Consider the following 24,699-nt stretch of genomic DNA (forward strand, 5'->3'; position numbering starts at 1 on the left):
TCTTGGTCCATAGCATAAGAGGTTGGGGACCCCTGCTCTAGATCCTCTCCAATGCCAGCTGAAACTTCCTTAAATATGGGTTCCAATACTCTAAATACAGTCTGATCAACACCTTATAAAGCCTCAGGATTACATCCTTACTTTTATATTTCAGTCCTTGTGAAATTAATGCTAACACTGCATTTGCCTTCCTTACAACCAATTCAACCTGCAAAGTTAAGCTTTAGGGAATACTGCATCAGGACTCAAGTTCCTTCACACTTTTGATTTCTGAATTTGCTCTGTCCAGAAAATAGTCTACACACTTTATTCCTTCTACCAAAGCATGACCATACACTTCCCTACAATAAATTCCATCACCCACTTCTTTGCCCGTACTTCTATTCTGTCCAAGTTTTTCCTGCAGACTACTTGCTTCCTCAACACTACCAGCCCTCTACCTATCTTTGTACCGTCCGTAACCTTGGCCTCAAAGAAATCAATTCCATCACATAGATCATTAATATATTTCGTGAAAAGTAGCAGACTAACAACTATCCCTGCAGACCACTAGCCACCGATGGCCAACGAGAAAAGGCCTCCTTTTATTCCCACTCTTTGCTTCTGCTTGTCAGCCAATCTTCTATCCATGCTAGTATCTTTACTGTAATACCATGAGCTCTTATCTTGTTAAGCAGCCTTGTGTGGCACCTTGGCAAAGGCCTTCTGAAAATACAAGGAAACAACATCCAATGGTCCTCCTTAGTCTATCCTGCATATTATTTCTTCAAAGAATTCCAACCCACTTGTCAGGCAAGATTTCCCCTTTAAAGAAGCCATGTTGACTTCGGTCTATTATATTATGTGCCTATAAATACCCCAAGACCTCTTCCTTAAAATTAGACTCTAACATCTTTCCAATCACTTAAGCCAGTCTAACAGGTCTGCAAACTTCCTGTCTTTTGCCTCCCTCCTTCCTTCAAGAGCAGAGTGACATTTGCAATTTTCAAGTCCTCTGGAACCAATCTAGAAAGATTACTACTAATACTTCTAAAATCTCGTCATCTTGCAGCATGCTGAGGTGAAGTCAATCTGGTCCAGGTGATTTGCCTACCTTCAGAGCTTCAGCTTTCTAAGCACCATCTCCTTAGCAATAACAACTACACTCACTGCTGCCCTTTGACACTCAAATTTCTGGCAGGTTGCTGGTGACTTCCACAGTGAAGACTGGTGGAAAATACATATTCAGTTCGTCTGGCACTTCTTTGTTTCCCATTACTATTTTTCCAGTGTCATTTTCCGGCACTCGAATGTCCACTCTTGCTGCTCTTTTACTCTTAATACATCTGAAAAATACCTTCGGTATCTTCTTTTCTATTACTGACTAGCTTACCTTCGTATTTTATCTTTCTTCTACTTTTTGCTTTATTAGTTGGCTTCTGTCGTTTTTTTAAAAAAAGTTTCCCAATTCTCTAGTTTCCCATAAATATTTGCTATACTATATGCCCTGTCTTGTTTTTATGTCCTGACTTCCCTTGTCAACCATGGTTGCCTTGTCCTCCCTCTAGAATACTTCGTCTATCCTGCACCTCCCAAATTACTTCCAGAAACTCCAGCTGTTTCAGTTCTGCCATTATCCCTGCTACTATCCCTTTCCAATCAACTTCTGCCAACGTTTCATGCCTCTAGTTGCCTTTACTCAATGATGATACTGATACAGCCAATTTTAACTTCTCCCTCTCAAATTGCAAGGAGAATCCCATCATTTTTTGATCACTGAATCCTAATGACTTCTTTAACTTCAGTTCCCTAATCAAATCTGGTTCATTGCACAACACCAAATCTAGAAATGCCTTTACTCTAGTTGACTCAAACCACACGCTGCACTACAAAGCCATCTTTAGGCAGTCTATAAATTCATTGCTCTTGGGATTCAGTACCAATCTGAATTTCCACCATCTACCAGCATTTTGAAAACCTCTATGACTGCTGTAATATTACAATAGTACTAGGGGATTATTTTTACATGCCTTTTCTATCTCCCATTGAAATTTCTACCCTACATCCTGGCTACTTATTCAGAGGCCTGTTTATAATTCCCATTATAAACCAGGCCTTTTTCACTTGCGGTTTCATAACTTTACCCACAGGATTTTACATTTTCTGCTCCTATGTCACTTCAATCGAAGGATTATTTCATTTTTTAAACCAACAGAGCTACCCCAGTCCCCTTGCCCACCTGACTATCTTTTCAACAGAATGCGTACCCTTGGAGGTTTCGCTCCCAGCTGTGATCTTCTTTCAATGACAACTCTGTGATGCTCACAACATAATACCTTCCAATTTCTAGCTGCACAGGGCACCTACCTTGTTTCATATACTCAGGGCCTGACTTTAGGCAGGGCTAGGCTGGGCTGCAGCCCAGGGGCCCGAGCTGCAGAGGGGCCCAAAATAGGTAGCTATCATCATGGCCGACGAAAAAAAATGAGTGGAGCACAGAAAAGAAAAAATACTCAAGAAAAAGAGGACCGTGAGAAAGAAGCATTAAAGACATTGAAATTGACAGAATTTTTTTAAACCTGTTCTCAATGATCGCTCTTGTCACAGTCTGAGACCGGCGGACAAACGGAGACTTGTTCAACAGCTAGCGCTAGCACCAGTGTTAGCACAGGACCACCGTCCTTGCCACAGTCAGCTGCTAACATTGAAGAGGCAGAGAGCATAACTTTGGGATTCCCAACCACAGAGGCTTCTGAACAACCAAGTCGGGCCGCCATTAATGTTAACGTTACCACTACTGAGGATCCTTACAGCACCGCTCCTGCTCGCGGGGGAAAGGAAACGTTAGATGATTCATTCCGAGCATACTGGGCTAAGAGAAAGCCGGAGTCCTGCCAGAATAAGGATGTGGATATCAAAGCTTTGGAACGAGTATACAAACAGCAGAGACATTTTTTCTCCAAATTTCACTTCAAATGCAAGCTCGTAAATGGTGAGTACATATCAAGGCAATGGCTCTTATATTCCCCTTCCACCAGCTGTGTGTTTTGTTTTGCATGCCGCATCTTCAATGATGGTAACTGTCAGTCCATCTTCAAAACTAGCTTTAGTGACTGGAAACATGCCGCTGAGCACATAGGAGAGCATGAAAATAGCGAACACCGCAGGAAAACGATACTGACCTACATTACGCTAGCGTCTGACAGCGGAAGAATAGATACAGAACTGCAAAAACAGTTTGAGTCAGAGTGTGTCTACTGGACCGACGTATTGAGAAGACTGTTGGTGGTTGTGAAGTTTTTGGTCAAGAGGGGACTGGCTATCCGAGGCTCCAGTGACATATTTGGCAGGCCTGATAACAGCAACTGCATTTCTTCTCAATTTTGTCTCCATATTGTCCAAGTTAAATTCTTACCCTTTTCTAAACTTTCTGCCTTTCGCTTTCATCTCGAAGCAGTGGGAACCTCTCCTGCAAAACCTTTTCATTTTACTTTATCCATTCTTTTCCAAACTGTTGGACCCATTCTCCCATTTAGTTTAAAGCCCTACCCACAGACCCAGTTATGCAGTTTGCCACAAACCAAGTCCCATCACAAAAGCTCCCTCCGTCTTCAATGTCACATGAATTCAAATATTCTTCTCTCACACCAATCTTTGAGCCATGTATTTAACTCTGTGATCATAATGATCTTGTGCTAACTTGCACATATTACTTTTTTGGTTGTGCATTTTAATTAGTACTTAGCTACTCAAATGCGCTGTTCTTCCTATATAGTTGATACCCACATGGACTACAGCAACTGGATCTTTCCCCTTCCAATCCAAATTTCTCTGAGGGTCAGATGAGATGTCCCAAACCCAGGAACCAGACAAGCAACACAATTTTTGAGACCTTTCATCTTTGCGGAAGAGAATTGTGTTTATTTCTCTGACTATGCTGTCCCTCCTTACAACTATATTTATCTTCTCTCTTGCATCTTGGCTTACTGAACCACAAGCTTCCTTCAGTCCCACTCCCATCTGCATAGGGAACAAGAATCTCAGACCTGTTGGACAAGTTCAAAGGATGAGGCTTCTCCAGCACTACCTCTTGGATCCACCTACCTGCCACTTACAGTTACACCCTCTAGTAGTCCCTGACCACATTTGAAGTACAAACCCCATTTCCAGAAAAGTTGGGATATTTTCCAAAATGCAATAAAAACAAAAATCTGTGATATGTTAAGTCACGTGAACCTTTATTTAACTTACAAAAGTACAAAGAAAAGATTTTCAATAGTTTTACTGACCAACTTAATTGTATTTTGTAAATATACACAAATTTAGAATTTGATGGCTGCAACACACTCAACAAAAGTTGGGACAGAGTTAAAATAAGATTGAAAAAAGTGCACAGAAAGATTATGCTACTGTGACAATTATAGCCACCTGGGCTCGGGAGTACTTCGGAAAACCATTGTCACTCAACACAGTCCGTCGCTGCATCCAGAAATGCAACTTGAAACTGTATTACGCAAGGAGGAAGCCATACATCAACTCTATGCAGAAATGCCGGTGAGTTCTCTAGGCCCGAGCTCATCTCAGATGGACCGAAAGACTGTGGACCCATGTGCTGTGGTCAGATGAGTCCACATTTCAGCTAGTTTTCGGGAAAAACGGGTGTCGAGTTCTCCATGCCAAAGATGAAAACGACCATCCAGATTGTTATCACCGAAAGGTGCAAAAGCCAGCATCTGTGATGGTATGGGGGTGCATCAGTGCCCACGGCATGGGTGAGTTGCATGTATGTGAAGGTACCATTGACTCTGAAGCGTATATAGGATTTTAGAGAGACATATGTTGCCATCAAGGCCACGTCTCTTCCCAGGACGTCCATGCTTATTTCAGCAGGACAATGCCAGACCACATTCTGCACGGGGTACAACAGCGTGGCTTTGTAGACACAGGGTGCGTGTGCTTGACTGGCCTGCTGCCAGTCCAGATCTATCTCCTATTGAAAATGTATGGCGCATCATGAAGAGGAGAATCAGACAACAGAGACAACAGACTGTTGAGCAGCTGAAGTCTTATATCAAGCAAGAATGGACAAAATTTCCAATTGCAGATCTACTACAATTAGTATCCTCAGTTTCAAAATGATTAAAAAGTGTTATTAAAAGGAAAGGTGATGTAACACAATGGTAAACATGTCTCTGTCCCAACTTTTGTTGAGTGTATTGCAGCCATCAAATTCTAAATTTGTGTATGTTTACAAAATACAATTAAGTTGGTCAGTAAAACTATCGAAAATCTTTTCTTTGTACTTTTGTCAGTTAACTAAAGGTTCACGTGAATTAACATATCACAGATTCTTGTTTTTATTGCATTTTGGAAAATATCCCAACTTTTCTGGAAATGGGGTTTGTAGTTAATCTAATGGCTGTGACTACCTCCTAAAACAGTATCCAGGTAACTCTTCCCTCTCCCTGATGCATTAGTGTTTGAAGCTCCAGTTCCAGGTCATCACCTTGGAGCCAGAATTCTCCAAGAAACCAACACTTGTTGCAGATGTGGTCACCAAACCACAATGAGATCCACTAGCTCCCACAACATGTAGCTACAAAACATCACTTGATCCTGCATGCCTACTTTATTTAGTTGTAATTTGTCATCTTTTTATTTAACTGTACAAAAGAATTACCTGTTCTTACCTCCTACTTGCCTGTGTCTCCTTGCTGAAGCCTCTCAAGCCAAAGCCTCAGAATTCCAACTTTCACAATGACCACTCCTAGCAGGGCCATCCTACCTCCTTTTTGATCTTCCCCCTTATAAATCTTAAGTATCTTGCGATAGTTAAATCCTACTCTGTTACTTTTGGATCCACATCCCTTGTTATTGCATTCAGATCATAATCATTCATTTCTATTTTCACCATTGATGAATACATTTTTGATATCATTTCCCACCTCCCTTGTCTCTTCCACTATTACTTCTTAATATTTATTCCTGGAAAAAATAATAATTCAAGTCACCTAGGGCTGGCCAGTGATGTTGTGGCATCAGCGCTGAACTAAGGCAGATAGACCCAAGTTTGAATCCAGCTGGGTCCCAATCTGGGCAACAGCAGTATCTGTGTGGAAGAAAGGCCCGGCAAACCACTTCTGTAACTTGCCATGAAAACCCTATGGACAGCTACACTATCCATAGAGTCACCACGAGTCGACAATGACACAATAGCACTCAACAAAGTTAACTGTCCAGACCTTGATGCACTATTAACCAAGAAAATGATTAACTCCATCTTTTCTGCTGACACTTACAATTACCCCTATTTTCATGCCGCTAAGACAATGGTAATTTGGGGAAACAATTAGCCACAGTAACGAGCAAATGTGAGGCAGTGAAAACACAACAGTTGTTAGCAACCAAACTATTGAAAAGTTCTGCTAACATTTTGGTCAGCATGGACTTGTTGAGCTGAAGGGCCTACACTCAGTGGCCACTTTATTAGATACACCTTTCTAACACTGGGTAGGATACTCTCACTGCTTCCAGAACAATCTGACGTCTTTGTGGCATGGAATTAACAAGGTGCTGGAAATATTCCTTGGAAATTCTAGTCCATGTTGACATGATAGCATCACACAGTTGCTTCAGATTTGCAGGCTGCATATTCATACTGCAAATCTCCCGTTCCACCACATCCCAAAGGTGCTCAATTGGACTGAGATCTGGTGACAATGGAATACACTGAACTTATTGTCAAGTTTGTGAAACCAGCATAAGATGACTGGTGCTCTGTGACATGACGCATTATCCTGCTAGAAACAGCAATTAGAAGATGGTAGATTCTGGCCATAAAGGGATGCACATCGTCAGCAACAATACTCAAGTAAGCTGTGGCATTTAAGCAATGCTCAATTAAATATTAAGGGCCTAACGTGTGCCAAGAAAACATTCCCAACACCATTACACCACCAGGCTGAACTGTGACACAAGGTAGGATGGATCCATGGACTCAAATTCTGACCCTACCATCTGCATGTCACAGCAGAAATAGAGATTTGTCAGACTAGGTGATGTTTTTCCAATCTTCAACTGTCCAGTTTTGGTAAGCCTGGGCCCACTGTAGCCTGAGTTTCCTGTTCTTAACTGACAAGAGTGGAGTCTAGTGTGGTCTTCTGCTACTGTAGCCTATCGACTTCACGGTTCGACGTGCTGTGCGTTGAAATGCTTTTCTGCACACCACTGTTGTAACACGTGGTTATTTGAGTTACTGTTACTTCTATCAGCTTGAACCAGCCTGGCCATTCTCCACTGACCTCTCTCATAAGCAAAGCATTTTCACTCACAGAACTGCCACTCACTGGATGTTTTTCATTTTTGGCACTATTTTCTGTAAACTCTAGAGACTCTTGTGCATGAAAATCTCAAGAAATCAGCAGCTTCTGAGATACTCAAACCACCTTGTCTGGCATCAACAATCATTCCACAAAGTTACTTAATTTCATTTCTTCCCATTCTGATGTTTGGGCTGAACAATAAATTAACCTCTTGAGCATGTCTGCATATTTTATGCACAAGTTGCTAGTACACGATTGGCTGATTAGATATTTGCCTTATGAGCAGGTAGCCACTGAGTACATTTCCATGTTGGTTAATTCTGTGACGAGTTTCACCTTTTTCCTTCGTACATTTTCTGTCCTCTTCATTTTGAAAATTTCTCTCCTGATCAAAGATCCAAATGTACTAGCAGCAACCTAATACCTAATAACTTAGAGATATTCATATGAGAGCCCTGACTGGCTACTTGACCATAACTGACTTACAATTGACATCAAACCTGTGTTCACCTCACATCTACAGCTATCCAACTATCAACAAGGAGCATACAAGTATGCCTGTCCAATCTACTTCTCTTCCTAGCATTCCTAACATTCTTCAATACGTAGTCCAATGTTAAACAACATGATTTAGGAACTAATGCATAATCTCCTGACATGCAGGACCACAACAATTAATGCATATATCATCATAGTGCAGAAACAAAACTAATTTCTCCTCAATTGAAGCAGTCCCAAGAATTGATTTGAGCCTCAGTACATCTGTTACACATTAAAATCACAAGCGACTTGACTTCAACGGAGTACTCAGATTATACATCTGGACTTTGTTTGAACAGCATAGTAACTAATTCCAAAGCCGTTTAATCTGTATTCTTTTCACAGCAAAAGATCAACATGAAAATACATTTACTCAGTCATGACAATTAATTTCGACAAAATATTGCTGCAGTCACCAGTCTTGATAAAACACCTAAGGTACATAATCAGGAAAAAGGACATCACAAAAGTTAAAAATATTAAACAACAGATCTTACCCAGTTCATGGCTTACTCCATGCTACAGAGTTTTAAAACAACCCTCAGGACATACAAATAATTCCTACAACTCTAAAAACTATTTCCATTCTCTCCCTCCATGGCCCAAATGAAAAGACAAAATAGGAAAGCGGTAATATCACAAGAAATGTATGTCAACATATTCCCACCCTAGTAACAGAGGAATGATAGCCCAAGGTGAAATTGAACAATAAATATGACAATAAACAATAGGGCCATCTAGAGGCATTGCAAATAGGAAAGAGACAAAAAACAATCACATAAAAAACACAATCTGATGTCAAGACAGGAAGATAATAGGCTTTAATCTACATTAGAAAAGCTGTCCTGTAGCTTTATGTTGAACTTCATTGCCACAGGGTTGGAAGAAAGACAACTGAATGAAAGAGGGCCACAAAAAAATTACAGTTATTGGTACTTGTACACTCAAGTCACACATCCTGATTAATCAATTAATCTGCATTCTGCCTCTCCAATAGCAAGAAGATTGCATTTTTCCCAACAAATGCAGTATGATAGATTGAAAACAGCACAACTAAATTTAATCTTATTACAAATTCCATCCATTCAAGCCATTTGCAAAATGCATTTGTTTAGATCCTCCCCTTTTCCTTTCCATTTAAAACATGCCTATGCACCAGTTTCTCCCTGTTCCAAGGTTAATGATGGCAAAAATATTATTTTGTTCTTCACAGACACTGCCATGCCTCCTGTATATTTCCAGCAATTGTTTATATTTCCAATTTCAGTATCTTACCTTCATACTTTTAAGCAAGCAAAAAATCAATCCCCCCTCATTATGATCTCACACTTTGTTTACCTGCGCTCCACTTTCTCTAGCTGTTACCCTTTATTCTGCAAGCTATGTAATGATCTGATCTGCATGAACAGATCAAGCCAAGCTTTTTGCTGTCTCAATACATCTGATAATAAGCCAATTCCAATTCCAAGCTTTCAGCATGCAACTCGTGCTTTGAAAACACAAACCACTATTTTGTTCTATGAAATTCACTGCAAAACATTCATGAAGTAGAAGAGAAAAATTTTTAATTTATAAGTGTGGAAAAGACAAAATCTTGCTGAAGATTTACACAAATCTGAAAAAAACCTCAAAGCTAATTTAAAAGCAGCCTGCAGGTTTGGTTAATGCCAACAAACACATCAAGACCATTCAACAAATAAAATGGCTGGAGGATTCAACGCAATTTCAGAATGACTTAAACCTGGAAGGAACAGATTCCTGAATTAAACAACTGAACAAATAGAAGTCAATATAAACAGTTTTAAAATTTCAGATATGGATTTTACTGTCTCTTTTACCAAGTTCATTTTCACAAATTAAAAATATACAACTAAAACTTGTTTCCACAATGACTCAGATTGAAATCAGGTCAGAAACAGAAGTAACATGCTGTACTCATATATTGACAAAGAAAGAACTTATGTACATATGATGCACGATTCAAGCCTTGAGAATGTTTTCCTATTCTAGTTTTGTCTTAAATGCAGCAAAAGTTAAATCAAAAGTCACAAAATCATGAGAGAGCAAGAAGGTTTTAATTATTTAAGTCAATACCTGGTGCATAGAATTGTCTCTCTGGTCGTTAGCACTACAGGAATGCTGGAGTATTGGCCTTCCCCGTTGTACTCTTCTCTCGACGTTGGGTTTCATTGACTTCAATGAAACCAGGGTTGATAATGCAGCAACCACTTAGCACCTTCAGAAAAAGATTGGGGTGGAATTTTGTCTTTGGTTGAATTCATATTTAGTCATAAGACTAAAATAATTCTTGGCCATAATTCCTCAGTGTGCTAAATCCCAGGTTCAGACTTAGACCCCCATGCAAATTTTTACTTTATTCTTTAGAAAAATGAAAACAAGCAAGCAAAAATAACCCACTAGGTACCATGCTTTAAACACTCAATACATGTTAAAGTGAACATGTATTTGGCATACAAACTAAGATTGAATTATAAAATGTAGTTCTGAGAGAAATTTAATTTTTGTACATGACAGACTCCTTCCAGTTAAGATTCTGAATTTCAAACATGGTTATAAGTTTATATATATTCCTCTACATGTTAATTTATACAAGACACATGCTTATAACCATTTTATCTGAAATATTTCAAAAAGGAACCTTTCTGATTCACTGCTAACACAACAGAATATGGGATACAATATTCAATACTGAGTCAACCGAATTTTTAATTTTAATCATCAAAAGCATTTTATTTTCAAAGTTAATATGCCCTAAATATCCTTGTGATCAATATTACATCATTCTTAAATCAGCTCCTTCTTGCATTGGAACCAACCTCCATCCCAGAGACCTCAGTGGATAAACTAAATTGACATTTCAATGGAGTTATGAAAGAATGCTGCCAAGTTGATTATGATACTTTTTGGTGAGTGATTAAATCGAGGTTCCACCTACTCTCCAAGATGAATGCAAAGGATCCCATGGCACTAATCCTACTAAAAGCAATTTATTCCAGTATCTTGGCCTATATTTACTTTAGAACTAAAATCATATCATCATAACCTGCTACTCATTGTACGTAAACTAGCTGCCATGCTTTCAACAACAGCAACTATAATTTTTAAGAATCATTGGTTAAAATTTAAACTGCTAAGTCATCCTGAGATAGCAAAATGTTCTAAATAAAAAGTCTCCATCTTCAAACATTAATGAAAAAGAAATGCTTAATGATAGTTCATAGCAAAAAAATCAAGGTGGGGCAAATGAATATTGTAACTGGAAGTTTTTTTAAACCACAGGAAGCAACCAGCATATATGATCCAGGATACAGTAAATTGTATGTTTCAACTATCCAATCAAACAGACCAAATATTTAGTCTACAAACCACTATTGCGTACTGCATGTGTCGTAATGCATATATATTCATTTCTATGTATTGTGTGACATGGTCAACAGAGAACATCAGCAATGTTCAAAGTAGATTTATTATCAAATGACATACATGTTACCATATACTACCTTGAGATTCATTTTCTTGCAGGCATTTACAGAAAAATTACAATAAAATTTTACAATATACTATACATAAACAAAGATTGCCAAACAACCAATGTGCAAAAGAAGAAAACTGTAAATGAAACCAATACTGAGAAGATGAGTTGTAGAGTTCTTAAAAATGAGAGTCTGTAGGTCACAGAACCAGTTCATAGTGGTGAATGATGTTATCCACGTTGGTTCAGGAGCTTAATGGTTATAGAATAAAAACAGTTCCGGAACCTGGTGTGGTGAGACCTAAAGCTACTGGAACTCCTGCCTAATGGTAGTAGCTAGAGGAGGGTATGGCCTGGATGGTGAGAGTCTTTAATGATAGACACTGTTTTTTTGTGACAGTATTCCATGTAAATGTACTCAATGGTGAGGAGGGTTTTGCTTGTGATGGACTGGGCTGAATCCACCACTTTCTGTAGCCTTTTCCATTCCTGAGCACGGGAATTTCCATGCAAGTCATGGTGCAACCAGCTAAGGATACTCTGCTCTGTGCAGCTATTAATGTTTTTGGAGAAATGTTGAATCTACGCAAACTTCCAAGAAAGTAGAGGCTTCTTTATGATACTTACGAGCTGGTCAAAGAACAGATCCTTCAGAGAGACATCTGACGTCTTTAGTTCCATCACACTGATATCCCCAGGCTGTTGCTGCTCACACTGCTGATGTACAACTGCACTACTAGATTCAGCTCTAAAAACATCATTAAGCTCACTGATGACACAACTGTGGTTAGCCTTATCAGCAACAATTATGAGCTGGCATACAGAAAGGAGGTGGAATGGCTTGTAGGCCGGTGTGAACACAATAAACTTCAGTCTCAAAGTGATGATTGTGAACTTCAGGAAGGTGGCATCTGGCCACTCCCTACTGCACATGAACAACTCCTCCATGGAGGGCCAGGAGCACCAAGTTCCTGGAGTGCACATCATGGACAATATCACAGTCCCTTAACACCTCCTCTTTAGTCAAGAAAAAACTGCAGCGTCTCCACTTCCTGAGGGGATTGAGGCTAGTGGGTCTCTCCACCCACATTCTACCAGAGCATCATTGAGTGTCCTGACCTGCTGTTATCATCGCTTGGTGTGGGAATTCCAAGGCATCTGATCGCAAGACCCTGCAATGGATTGTGAGGACTGCTGAATCACTGGGGTCTCTCTCACCATGCCCATACAGGACACACACCAGAAGTGCAGAGTTCGCAGAGCCCTCAGCATTGAGAAGGACCACATCTATCCATCCCATAATTTCTTTGACCTCCTACTGTCAGGAAGGAAGCACTGCAGTACAAGAACAAGGACAGTTCTGCTGGTAACAGCTTCGTCCCCCACGGTGAGATTGGCTGGCTGCCACCCAGTACACATTATGACAGCACAGTCACATTATACTGTTGTATATTTAACTACTTTATATCTACTTTTACATACGCAGACTATTATCAGTTAATATTATTGGGTTAACATTATTTTATATGCCATATTTGATACATGTACTGTTGTTTTGCACCTTGGTCCCAGAGAAACGTTTTGTTTCGCTGTACATGTTGAATGACAATAAGCTTGAACTGGTATCTTGATGCCAAGGAATTTTAAACCACTAACCCTTTCACCTAGGTTTCTCTAATTTGAACTGGCTCTTGGACCTACGGCTTGGTCTTCCTTTGGTTTAGCTGACATTGGGTGGTGGTTGTGGCAGTACTCAACCAGACTTTCAATCCTACTTTTATATGCTGATTCACTGCCATCCTTGATTTGGTTAACAACAGATGTTATCAGCAAACAAATACAACATTGGAGCTGTACTTAATTGCACAATCCTAAGAATAAAGTGAATAAAGCTGGACGCACACAGCCCTATGCTGTACCTGTGCAGATTGTGAGTGTGGAGATATTTTTACCAATCTGTTCGAACTAGGCTCAGCTGGTGAGGAAATCTATAATTCAGTTGCATATGGAGGTATCGAGGCCAAAGTCTTGGAGCTTAGTGACGAGATTCAAAAGCAATAGCAAATAGAATATCATTACATTTCTCTGCACTTTCTAGGGGTCAATTCCATGTTAATTTATTTATTTTAATGCAATTATTACTACTTAATCAGTCCAAATCCTAAGCACTTATTGCTCAAGTAGTTTGTGAATGTTCCCTTTGGTCTTTTTTTGCCAATCACATTAATTTTGTCTCTCTGGTTATCACCTTTTAACTACGGCAAACAGATTCTCTTAGTTAATATAGATAATCTTTGCAACAAAAAACACACACAGATCTTGTTAGTCTCCAAAGAGAACAACCCTAGTTTCCCCAGTCTATCCATTTAATTATGAAACTTCATCTATTGATACAAACCTATTCCTTTTAATTTTGTAGGCCAGGCAGCATCTCTAGGAAGAGGTGCAGTCGACGTTTCAGGCCGAGACCCTTTGTCAGGACTAACGAGTTAATGAGTTAGTCCTGACGAAAGGTCTCGGCCTGAAACATCGACTGCACCTCTTCCTAGAGATGCTGCCTGGCCTGCTGCGTTCACCAGCAACTTTTATGTGTGTTGCCTGAATTTCCAGCATCTGCAGAATTCCTGTTGTTTTCCTTTTAATTTTGCCTGCTTTTTAGGGAATAATGTTCAGCAATTGATGTAACCAGTTTGCAGCTGGTTTAGCACAACTTATTGGAATTTGTATTCTATACTACTATTTCTATGGGAGTATAGCAAGTAATATACCTATCTAAATAGGAAGGAAGCAAGTTTCCAATGACAGGGATCTTAATAATCAATTGACACAGAATTAAAGATGGCTGACAAAGAACCAGAGGCAACACATGGGAAAACGTTTTATACACTAGGCAATGACCTGGAATTCATTGCCTTAAAAGGTAACAAAAGTAGATTCAACTACACTGTCAAAACACAATAAAAACTTTGAAATACTGAGTCATGACAAGATTTCCACTAGGGTGTTTCAAAGCACTTGACAGTGAAAAAAAAATCAGATAATTGGGAAACAGGATCAACTATGTGGTTCCTTCAATGATCCAGCACAGGTAAAAATTGCCTTCTCCACTGTAGCATCATTTCATGAGTGAACTCAGATTTGAAGTCAGCATAAACTTATATAATCAGAACCTTCTGATTGCTAACAAACTTCCAATGCATCTGCTGTTTCACATATTCAATCTACCTGCTTTCATTTCCAAGCACTGTACTGCCGTGAAGATTAGTGACCTGGAAATTCTTTCAGTATTTTTTTCCAGCATCAATACAGTGTTAGTAATTTCCTTGCCCTATTTCAGAAACTACGTACTGAAATAAAGTTTATTTGTTACAGCCCATTTAAAACATTGCTATTAATGCTATTTGGTTTCAGAAATTAACATTTTCTACATTAGCATTTTTTTTCAGGAAATAGTGGATTCCAGTTAATTGGGCCATCAGTTAATCGAGGCAACCACTTATTTGGAACAGCTCTTGAAGAATAAAAACTAATCATGAAAAATAGCTGGGATTCCCTTAGTTTATTTGGGACACTATGCCACTTAATGTGGACAGGAGATTGTTGTCAAACTGTTTCCAACTAGTGTCTTTCATGTGCACTTGTGTGGTTATTAGCCACTACACCACTGTGCTTGTGTTTGCTCAAAAAAGTGATTTTTGTCACTGATAGTTGGTGAGAAAAATCAGAACCGTTTTACTCACTGCGGTTTCAAACATTAAGGCTTAGAGATGCCAGAAACTGCTGGGAGTGAAAATTAAACTATTTCATACTTCAACAATTTAGAAATTATGAAGAATTGAGCTATTGAGAATCATCTTTAATGTTACAATGAAAATAAAGATTTGGAGGATGCAATTGTCGAAAGCATTGTATGAAACCAGTCCATTATCTACACTAGGTGTCTGAGCTAATTTTGTTCATCTATAGTCAAAAGAACGTGGCAGCGTACACTGCATAAATTCCATCAATAACTTAGGAACTAATACAGGTTGAGCCTTAGCCAAAAGGTTTGGGGCTGCAAGTGCTTCATACATATATGTGTGTACATACACACACACATCTTATACATACACCCTGAAGCACATACATATACCCTAAATGCAGCATCAAACACTACAACATCAGGTCTGAGAAACATAAGGGAGAAGGTACACCATCATTGACACTGTGAGATGGAACATGAGAAGCAGCTGAGGGACCTGGAAGTGAATGCTCTCGGGATAAGGAGGCACTGTGCTGGACAACTTTTTAAAATACTTCTTCCAGTGTTGTCTGCCTCATTAACAAGGGTTTTTGTCAAAGCAATCGTTCTTTGGTTTTATAAACTGACAAGATTTCTTGTTCTGTTATGAATGTACATCACCATAGCCCTTTAATTTCTCAGCAGCTTTGTGATCAGCACTTTATCATCATAAATCCTTAAAAATTTAATGCCATGCCTTTTCTTAAATTTCTGCAACTAGTCTGCTGAATAGTCACAATTAACTTTAATCTTCAATTCGTTATGATAGATTTGTGCTTGTTTCACGATCAGCTTACTATTAAGCAGCATATGTTCACTCTGACACTAACAAATCCACTCTTTCAATACACAATAAGATCTTCATTCTTCACTTTCTGCAGTGTTCTCATTAACTTCTCATTAATTTTAACATAGAATTTTAAGAGTTTCTCCTTGTTTCTTAAGGTTGTAGATGGTGGTCGCTCCAATACCATACTCCTACCAGATGCTTCACACTTACACCACTGTCAAGTTTTTCCAAAGTTTTTCCCTCTTCCTTTTCACTATTACCCATGGAGATAACTGCAGGCCTTTTTGACATGATCAACAACATATTCATTGCACAGAACAGAGAATAAGCACATAACACATGGTAATCACTGTGAGTAATGCATGAAGGCCTAGCTACAATGACTGTTGAAAACAGGGTCACATTAAGGGTATGCAAAGTCAATTCTCAAAACTATCTGTGGTGTGCAGAGACTTGCGCATCACCTGGAAACCTTCCCAGCGCCTTGTGGAATTTTCCATTTGTGACATCACGTCAGCGCTCAAAAGAATTTCAAATTTCAGAGGTTTTTGATTTTTTGGATAAGAGGTGCTGAATTTGAACAGTTTTATAGTACAATAGTATTGGTTTAATGTTTTAATTTGTTCTGTATTTCAGTTAAATACATAATTTGTTACTGAGATAAATATTAGTTTGTCTTTTTTTAAAAAAACACCTTTTTAACTATTTCTATGAAACTCTGACTAATTGGGGCAGCCGCTTAATTGGGCCAAAATGTACTGGTCCCAATTAACTGGAATTCACTCTATTAACTTTTTATAACCCAATCTAGCCAAATGCCCTTTCCATGTGTGAATGCAAAAGTCACATTTATCATACATGAAAGTTTCTCACTTTTACCAGTTGAGCCACACTTTATTTTTGTAAATACACAGTAAGAAGTGAAACGCCATGTGGCTGCAAAGATCCCTGAAGAAAAGCTTCTGAAAATGAGATTGTCTCCTACTTTAAATAATGCAGGCACACAAGTTTTGCTGCTACACGAATCTGAAGTATCAACCAAACACAAGTATGCATTCACACCTACAACAGGTATTTGGCTTTATTACAGAGTTATACAGGCATTCATACTACTGCTCAACCACACCTATGCATTCAACAGAAAAGAGCAGATGGCTATATGACTGAAGAAATGGCATGAAGGAAATGTCTCAAGTCACTGGAAACCTGTTGTGGGGAAGATGGAATATGCACAAGCTCGACAGCTTGTAAATAGAGGTGGGCTAGTACTCAACTACCTTGAGAAATGAAACTGGCAGGTAGTGGAAGTGTCAACAAAGGAGAACTTTGGAACAATGACCATAATTCTGCAGATTTCAAGTCTGTTACGAAAAGTGATAAGATTGGTCCGCAAGTCAAGGTCCTGAAGTTTGGTGAGGGGTGGAAGCGGGAAGGATGATTTCAATAGCGCAAGAGTGGACAGAGAACATAGAAATCTACAGCACATTACAGGCGCTTCAGCCCGCAATGTTGTGCCGACCATGTAACCTACTCTAGAAACTGCCTAGAATTTCCCTACCACATAGCCCTCTTTTTTTCCAAGCTCCATGTACCTATCTAAGAATCTCTTAAAAACCCTATGATTCTGCCTCTACCACCATCGCTGCCAGTGCATTCCACACACCCACAAACGTGTGGAAAAACTTATCTCTGACATTCCCCCTGTACCTACTTCCAAGCACCGTAAAACTATGCCCCAATTTCAGTCCTGGGAAAAAGACTCTGGCTATCCACACGATCAATGCCTCATCATCTTAAACACCTATCAGGTCACCTCTCAAGTCACTCCAAGGAGAAAGGCCAAGTTCACTCAACCTATTCTCATAAGGCATGCTCCAAACTTGAACCTGACAAAAAAACATAGACTAGGAGCAGATACTTGCAGGTAAAATGAGATCTGACAATTGGGAGTTTTCAAGAAAATTTAGAGATTGTTGACCCCAGGCCAACAGGATCATGAAATATCCTTGGCAAAAAAAAAAGGAAAATCCCAAGATATAAGTATACTAGGAGCAAGTGGATAACCAGGAAATATGGGTACTAATAGATACCAAATGGATAACCTATTTGTGGAGCCAGGTAATGTGGGCAACGTCCAAAGTGAATATTTCTCATCCATATTCACCAAGGAGAAGAGCATAGATGATAGTGAGTTCAAAGAAGAGTATGTTAATGGTCCGTAGCAAGTCAGTATTAAGAAAGGGAGGTATCAAATGTTGTGAATGCATGAGTATAGACAAATCCCCAAGGTTGGTTGAGATCTATCCCAGGATACTATCTACAGGAAGCAAGGGAGGAGACCGTTGATACCTTGATGAAGATTTTTTCATCTTCATTGAGGTACCACAAGACTGCAGAATAGACAATGTTGTTTATGTATCTGAGAAGGGCAGCAAGGATAGCTGAGTAATTACAGGCCAGTGAGCTAAGGTAAAAAATTTTTGGAAAATTCCTGGTCTGATCTGAAAGATGTTTTGAAGACATGCTCGCAAGGGGATCAAAGTGAAGAAAGAGGTAACAAGGAGGTACAGTTTACAGCTAAATTAGCACAGCTGCTACTCAGAAGCTATTAAGTTTATCAGGCTGGAGGTTCAAGCAGAAAGATAACATTGGTAAGGGCCCATATCTTCTAAACCCTTCCAATCCATGTACCTATCCAAGTACCTTTTAATTGTTGTTCATGAACCTGCCTGAACTTCTTCCTCTGGTATCTCAGTCCATACAGGGGTAACATGAGGGGGATCTTCTTTACTCAGAGTGGTAGCTGTGTGGAATGAGCTTCCAGCAGAAGTGGAAGAGGCAGGTTCGATATTGTCGTTTAGAGTTAAATTGGACAGCTATATGGACAGGAAGGGAATGGAGGGTTATGGGCTGAGTGCAGGTCAGTGGGACTAGGTGAGAGTAAGAGTTCGGCACGACTAGAAGGGCCGAGATGGCCTGTTTCCATGCTGTAATTGTTATATGGTTATAATGACCTCTGAGTCTAGGTGAAAAAGTTGCCCCTGAGGTTCCTATTAAATCTTGTTCCTCTCACCTTGAATCTATGTCCTCCAGTTATCAATTCCCCAAGCCTGTGAAAAAGTCTGTGCACATTAACCAAGCCCTCCAGCATTTCACCCATCAATAATGATGATACATTCAGCTAGAGCTACCACAATCTGCACTGTAGTTTCACAGGGTTCTTGGAAGTAAGTAATCAGGCTTTGGAGATTTATCTACCTTTTAAGATTAAGACATCCAACACCTTCTCCATTTTACTGCAGATTACCACCCAAGACTTCCATTAACCATCTCAAGTTATGTCCTTATCCACAGTAAAAATAGGAGAAATGCTCATTTGAGTCCTTGCCCATCTCCTGTGACTCCAACAAAGATGTCCACTTTGGTCTTTGATGGGGCTCTATTTGTCTCCATAATCTCTTTCTATGTTTATGTACTTAAAATCAATTTGATTTCTCAATCTTGTCTGCTAAAGCTCTATCATGCCCCCTTTAGCCTTTCTGATTCTGTTCATTTATTGTCATCTGACTGTACTCTCCAGACCACAGTACACCCACAAAATATACATCACACATAACACAAAGGAAAATATTACCACAAATAAGTTAATGAAATATAATTCAAAGTGCAGGTAGTGCACAGCACAGGTGACAGTAAACAGCTCCGTGTCCTAGTGACAAGACCCCAATGGTGGCAGGATGTTTCATTAGTCTCACAATTGTTACCAGTCTGGCAGTCCAGTCCTGATGCTCCTGTACTTCCTTCCTGGAAGTTGTAGGTCAAAGAGATTGTGGAATGGGTGGCAGGGTTCCTTAAATATGCTTCAGGCCCTTTGTATACAAGGCTCCTTGTAAATGTCTCAAGTAGGGAAAGGGAGACCCCAGTGATCCTCTCGGTGGTTTTTGCTACCCTCTGTAGAGTCTTGCGGTCTGATGCCTTAAAAATATTATAACCCTATACTCCAGGTGGGATTCACTTGATTTCAGCTGCTTATACCTGACCCTTGGATCCTCCTTAATTCTGATCAAAGCCTCAATATCCCTTGTAATCCAGGTACCCAACTTCTGCCAGGCTTGCCTTACACTCCAACAAACATCCATATTTTGAATTCTCAAAATCTTATTTTTAAAAGCCTCCCAATGCCAGATGCCCCTTTGCCACAAAACAACGTACTGCAATCAATTTTTGAAGTTCCTGTCTAATTCCGTCAATATTTGCCTTGCCCAAATTTAGACCTTTAAGTTATGGACCAGATCTGTCACTTTTCATAACCAATTTAAAATTAATAGAACTATGGACACTGGTCTCAAAGTCCATTCCCACTGACACCTCAGTGACCTGTCTTGCCCCATTTCCCAAAAGTAGGTAAAGTTTTACCCTCTCCCACATGGGACCATCAAAATCTTGCATGAGGAAACTTCCCAAACTCATTTAATAAATTTCACCCCATCTTAGCCCTTAGCACGATGGCAGTCCCAGTCTATAATCAAGGAAGTTAAAATCCCCTACTCTGACAACCGTGTTATTCTTATGAGTGTCTACAATCAACCTGCACATTAGTTCCTCTAATTCTCATTGATTATTTGGGGGCCTCTAGTACAACCCTAACAAGGTGGTCTCCCCCTTCTCAGCTCCACACAAAGCCACTTGATGATCTCTCAGTAATTTTATCTTGGACCACTATCATGATGTTCTCAATCAGAAATGCAACTCCCTCTCCTCTCTTTTCTCCTCCTCTATCCCACAATAAAACACAAGACTAGGAGCAGAATTAGGCTATTTGGCCCATTTAGTTTGCTCCACTATTTCTTCATCGCTGATTTATTAACCTTCTCAACCCCATTCTCCTGCCTTTTCCCCATAACCTTTAACGCTCTTACTAATCAAGAACCTATCAACCTGTTCTTTAAATATACTCACCTAAAGGACTCATATCCACATAAATTTAGCTGCCAGTCCAGTCTCTCCTTTATCCATGTTTCTGTAGATGTTATAATATGGCAGTCCAATAGAGCTATGCATGCCTTGAGTTCATCCATCTTAGTTGTCAAGCTTCTTGCATTGAAATAAATATAATTTCATCAGAGTCTTTCCTCACTCCCTGCCATGCTACTGCTTGGCATGGCTACTGATCTTACTGTCACTGAATTCTTTCTCATTTCTGGCCGTCTATCTGCCTTACTTCTGCTTTGGATCCCACCCACCTACCAATCTAGTTTAAGCCATCCTTAGCAGCACTAGTAAGTCTGCCTGCTAATATACTGGTACCCCTCCAGTTCAAGTGCATCACATCCCTCTTGTACAGGTCATTTCTATCCCACCCGAGACCCCAACGGTCCACAAATTTAAATCCCTGACCCCTGCACCAACTTTTCAACTGTGCATTCATCTGCAGTATCCTCCTATTCTTACCCTTACAAACACTTAGCACTAGGAGATTATTACTATCCTCAAGGTCTTGCTTTTTAACTTCTTTCTTAACATGTTACATTCACTCCACAGGACCTCATCCCATTTCAACCTATGGAATTTGTGCCACTGTGCACAATGGTTTCTGGCTGTTCTCCCTCTTTCGTGAGAAATGTTCTGCAATCACTCAGACATCCTTGTAGGTAAGTAATACACCATTCTAGAGCTCCTCTTGCAGTCAGAGAATCTCCTGTCTGTCTCTCTATTGTCTTGTTTCACCATAGTCCTTTCTGCCTTCAGCCTTCTCTGCTAATCCTCAGAGTCTGTCCTGGCTGCTGCTTTCTCCTGACATTCAAGGGCAATGGCCACAGGAGAATCTTGCACTCTGTCTATCCGTTCTGCCTTTCCTAGTGGAAAGACTACTACCTGCAGCAAGGTACAACCACCTCACTGAAACGCTTACACATGATGCTCTGAGTATCCTGGATGATCATTAATGTATCAAGCTCTAGCTCCATAGCACAGGTAGCTAGGAGCTGCAGCTGGTCACACTTACAAGTGTAGTCCTCAGAGACATAACGTCTCCCTGCTGAACAAGCATACCCCTGTCCTAACTGCCATCTTAATGCACAAATTGATCCTGGTGAATCTGCTCAGAGACCTGTACATATTTGGAACTCCTCACTATGTTTAAAACAAATAGATTTCAAATCAGTAAAAGCATCAAGAATTATGAATAAAGGTCAGTAAAGTGGACAGTCGAATTCAATGGCTTTACAAAGAGGCTGCCTCATCTGCATTCTGCCCTTCAAGGGTCATGTAGGTTCCCATTCCTACCTACTTTGCCATCAATTGAGCATAGGGTCCCAGAAAGTTTTGGTAAGAAATGAGCCGGGAGAATGTTAACTGCATGTTGTAACTTTTTAAGGATTGCTTCTTGAAGTCAGACATGCAAGTTTTGTATCCCCTCTTTTACTAAATTACATTTCCTTCATTCTTGGTAGTTTCTGACTAGATTAATGTGGAGCTATTTTATGCATAATTGCTGTTCACACAAGGCTTATTAACTCCAAGGAGGATTCTGTTGAAACCATCCAATGCAAAGGTGGCTGGATCAATCTACTTGTGACTTGCACAGCATTCTGTCCCATGAGCACAGGAAAGATGGACTTGATCGCTTAAATAATGTTCAGTTTGAACCTTCAGAACCATTAAAAGCTGATATTTTTCCCAGAAAAAGAACCAACCCTGGTATCATAATTCTATTCACATGGCACAATATTAAAGTTTGGACATTATACTGATATTTACATCATCTGGCTAATCCAGACAGAATGAAACGTGGCGAAGTGTACAAACTGTACATCTCCCACCCAAAAAAAACAGCTTCACTAACAACAGGTGTCCTTCTATTACTGTCATTGCATCAGCCAAGGCTGCAAAGATTGCACTGTGAGTGAAATACAATATGTGTATCAACTTTCCATTTTAATACTAGTTTGTTAAGAAATTCAAACTCATGTTTTATTATTTATTAAAAGCTGCAGTGACATAAATTTCAATATTTGCAAAAATTGTGCAAAATAATAACTATACATACTTCACAAAATCTGTACCTCATTACACCTAATAGTTGTATTAAATTCTATTTTGAACCACATGCATTCACTATTCGGGAAAAAGATGTAAATTCAAAATAAAAACACTAAATCCATTACCTGCAAGTCTTTTCAATCATTTTAATAGCATCAAGTAATTTCATCAGATTTGATACTTTACAAAAAAATTTCAGGGTGTTCCATCCAGATTTTGTGTCACAGAGAAAGCAATGTGCTTTATTAGAGTAATACGGTAAATAGCTAGCACCATCAGGAATGAACAAAAATTATCTTTATAATAGTATAAAACATGGAGATTCAAAAAATCATGTTTCAATATTCACACAAAGCAAAAAAAAAGTCTTCCTATTTCACAATATATTTTTACCTAACTTGACTACTCCCCGAAAGTAGCTTCCCCCACCCCCCATAACTGTTGAAGTGATCTGTGGAAAAGTCTGGGCAGTGCACTACAGGTCAAATTACTGTTGTCATGATGCAGACTCTATATTGAGGATGATTAAATGGAGAATGGACACCCACTTTGCAGATCATAAGCTATTTTAAATGGAACCTTAAGATCCTGATTCACTGCTGATGCTTTCTGCCTGACTCCAAGGGTCCACCTACATTTGTCTAATTAATCAAGCACAAAAAATTAGCACATCTTCTAATCAGATACTTCTGAGCATCTCATGCTCAATGATAAATTCAGCAATTTTAGATGAAAATGGGAGCAGCAAATTTATCATTTTGCACACTTCTTTTACTCTTCATTAACCTAATAGAGCTAATTTACAATGTTTTATTACTCTTTTTGTCATTTAGTCTCTTCTTCCATCCTAGTTTCATCCAATTTTTAAAAGACTGCTAAATAATATAATTATCTTTCCAGTTTTGACTAAAATCACAAGCCTGCAATGTCAATTATCTTTCTTTATCCCACCCCAGTTGCTGCCTGGCAGGAATTTTCAGCACTTTCTGGTTTTACTTCAATCAGATTTGAACTGTGCAAATTACAGGAGACCAGTAATGACAGAAAGGAGAAAGCTGATCCACCAAAAGGTGTCAGTCTGTTTGGAAAGCAATGAACTGAAATGGGGAAATGCGCCTGTAGTGTATACTGCGGATACAGATAAAGTATAAAGATAAAAATTTCGGAGAATGTACAATAAGAACGCAAGTGATCCATTACTTTGGAATGGGTACACACGGATTTCACATACCCAAAGCTCCTTGCTCGATGGTGATGACTATCTCGTCCATCAGGACCATGCGAAACTCTACCTCCTCCTCGGCGCATTTTTGGCGGAGTGCGCGTTCGATCTCCTGCTGAGGGTAATCCTGCAGGATCCTGCGATCTGTCACGAACCAGACGCGGGCGGACATGACTCGCACAACAAAACGGTCAGCCCAAGAGCGAGCGAGGAGGGGGAAAGACTAACAGAGGACGGTGTTCGGGGAGTGGGAGGCGGTGATTGATGAGGAGCGGAGCCAGCCTGAGGCAACGGTCTGGGATGGAGCGACGGAGGGGCGGGCGCCACTTCTCCGCCCGCGGGCTCCGATCCTCCTCAGGCGCCCAGGGCGAAAAAGACAGCCTGTGAAAGTGAGGGAGGAGGAAAAAAGAGAGAGGGAAAAAACACGCAATCGTTAAACCGGGAGTAGGTGTCAGTCCCGACCCGCAGTAACTGACGAGGGGGAGGGGGAGGTAAAGGTGGAGGTTATGGGGATGGGGGTGGAGTAAAGGA

General features: G+C 39.8%; 1 protein-coding gene across 4 annotated transcripts in view; it reads right to left on the reverse strand.

Annotated features, from left to right (window-relative positions):
* The window catches only part of rimkla (ribosomal modification protein rimK-like family member A), an 86,915-nt gene that overhangs the window by 56,339 nt on the left and 5,877 nt on the right, over positions 1-24,699 (reverse strand). For all 4 annotated transcript variants that reach the window (XM_063033085.1, XM_063033084.1, XM_063033086.1 and 1 more), the window contains one exon: positions 24,178-24,549. In XM_063033085.1, the coding sequence (XP_062889155.1) occupies positions 24,178-24,340 (163 nt within the window). In that variant the 5' untranslated portion in view covers positions 24,341-24,549. The remainder of the gene's footprint in view (positions 1-24,177; positions 24,550-24,699) is intronic.

This window comes from Mobula hypostoma, chromosome 25, assembly GCF_963921235.1.
Source record: "Mobula hypostoma chromosome 25, sMobHyp1.1, whole genome shotgun sequence".
Taxonomy (NCBI): domain Eukaryota; kingdom Metazoa; phylum Chordata; class Chondrichthyes; order Myliobatiformes; family Myliobatidae; genus Mobula; species Mobula hypostoma.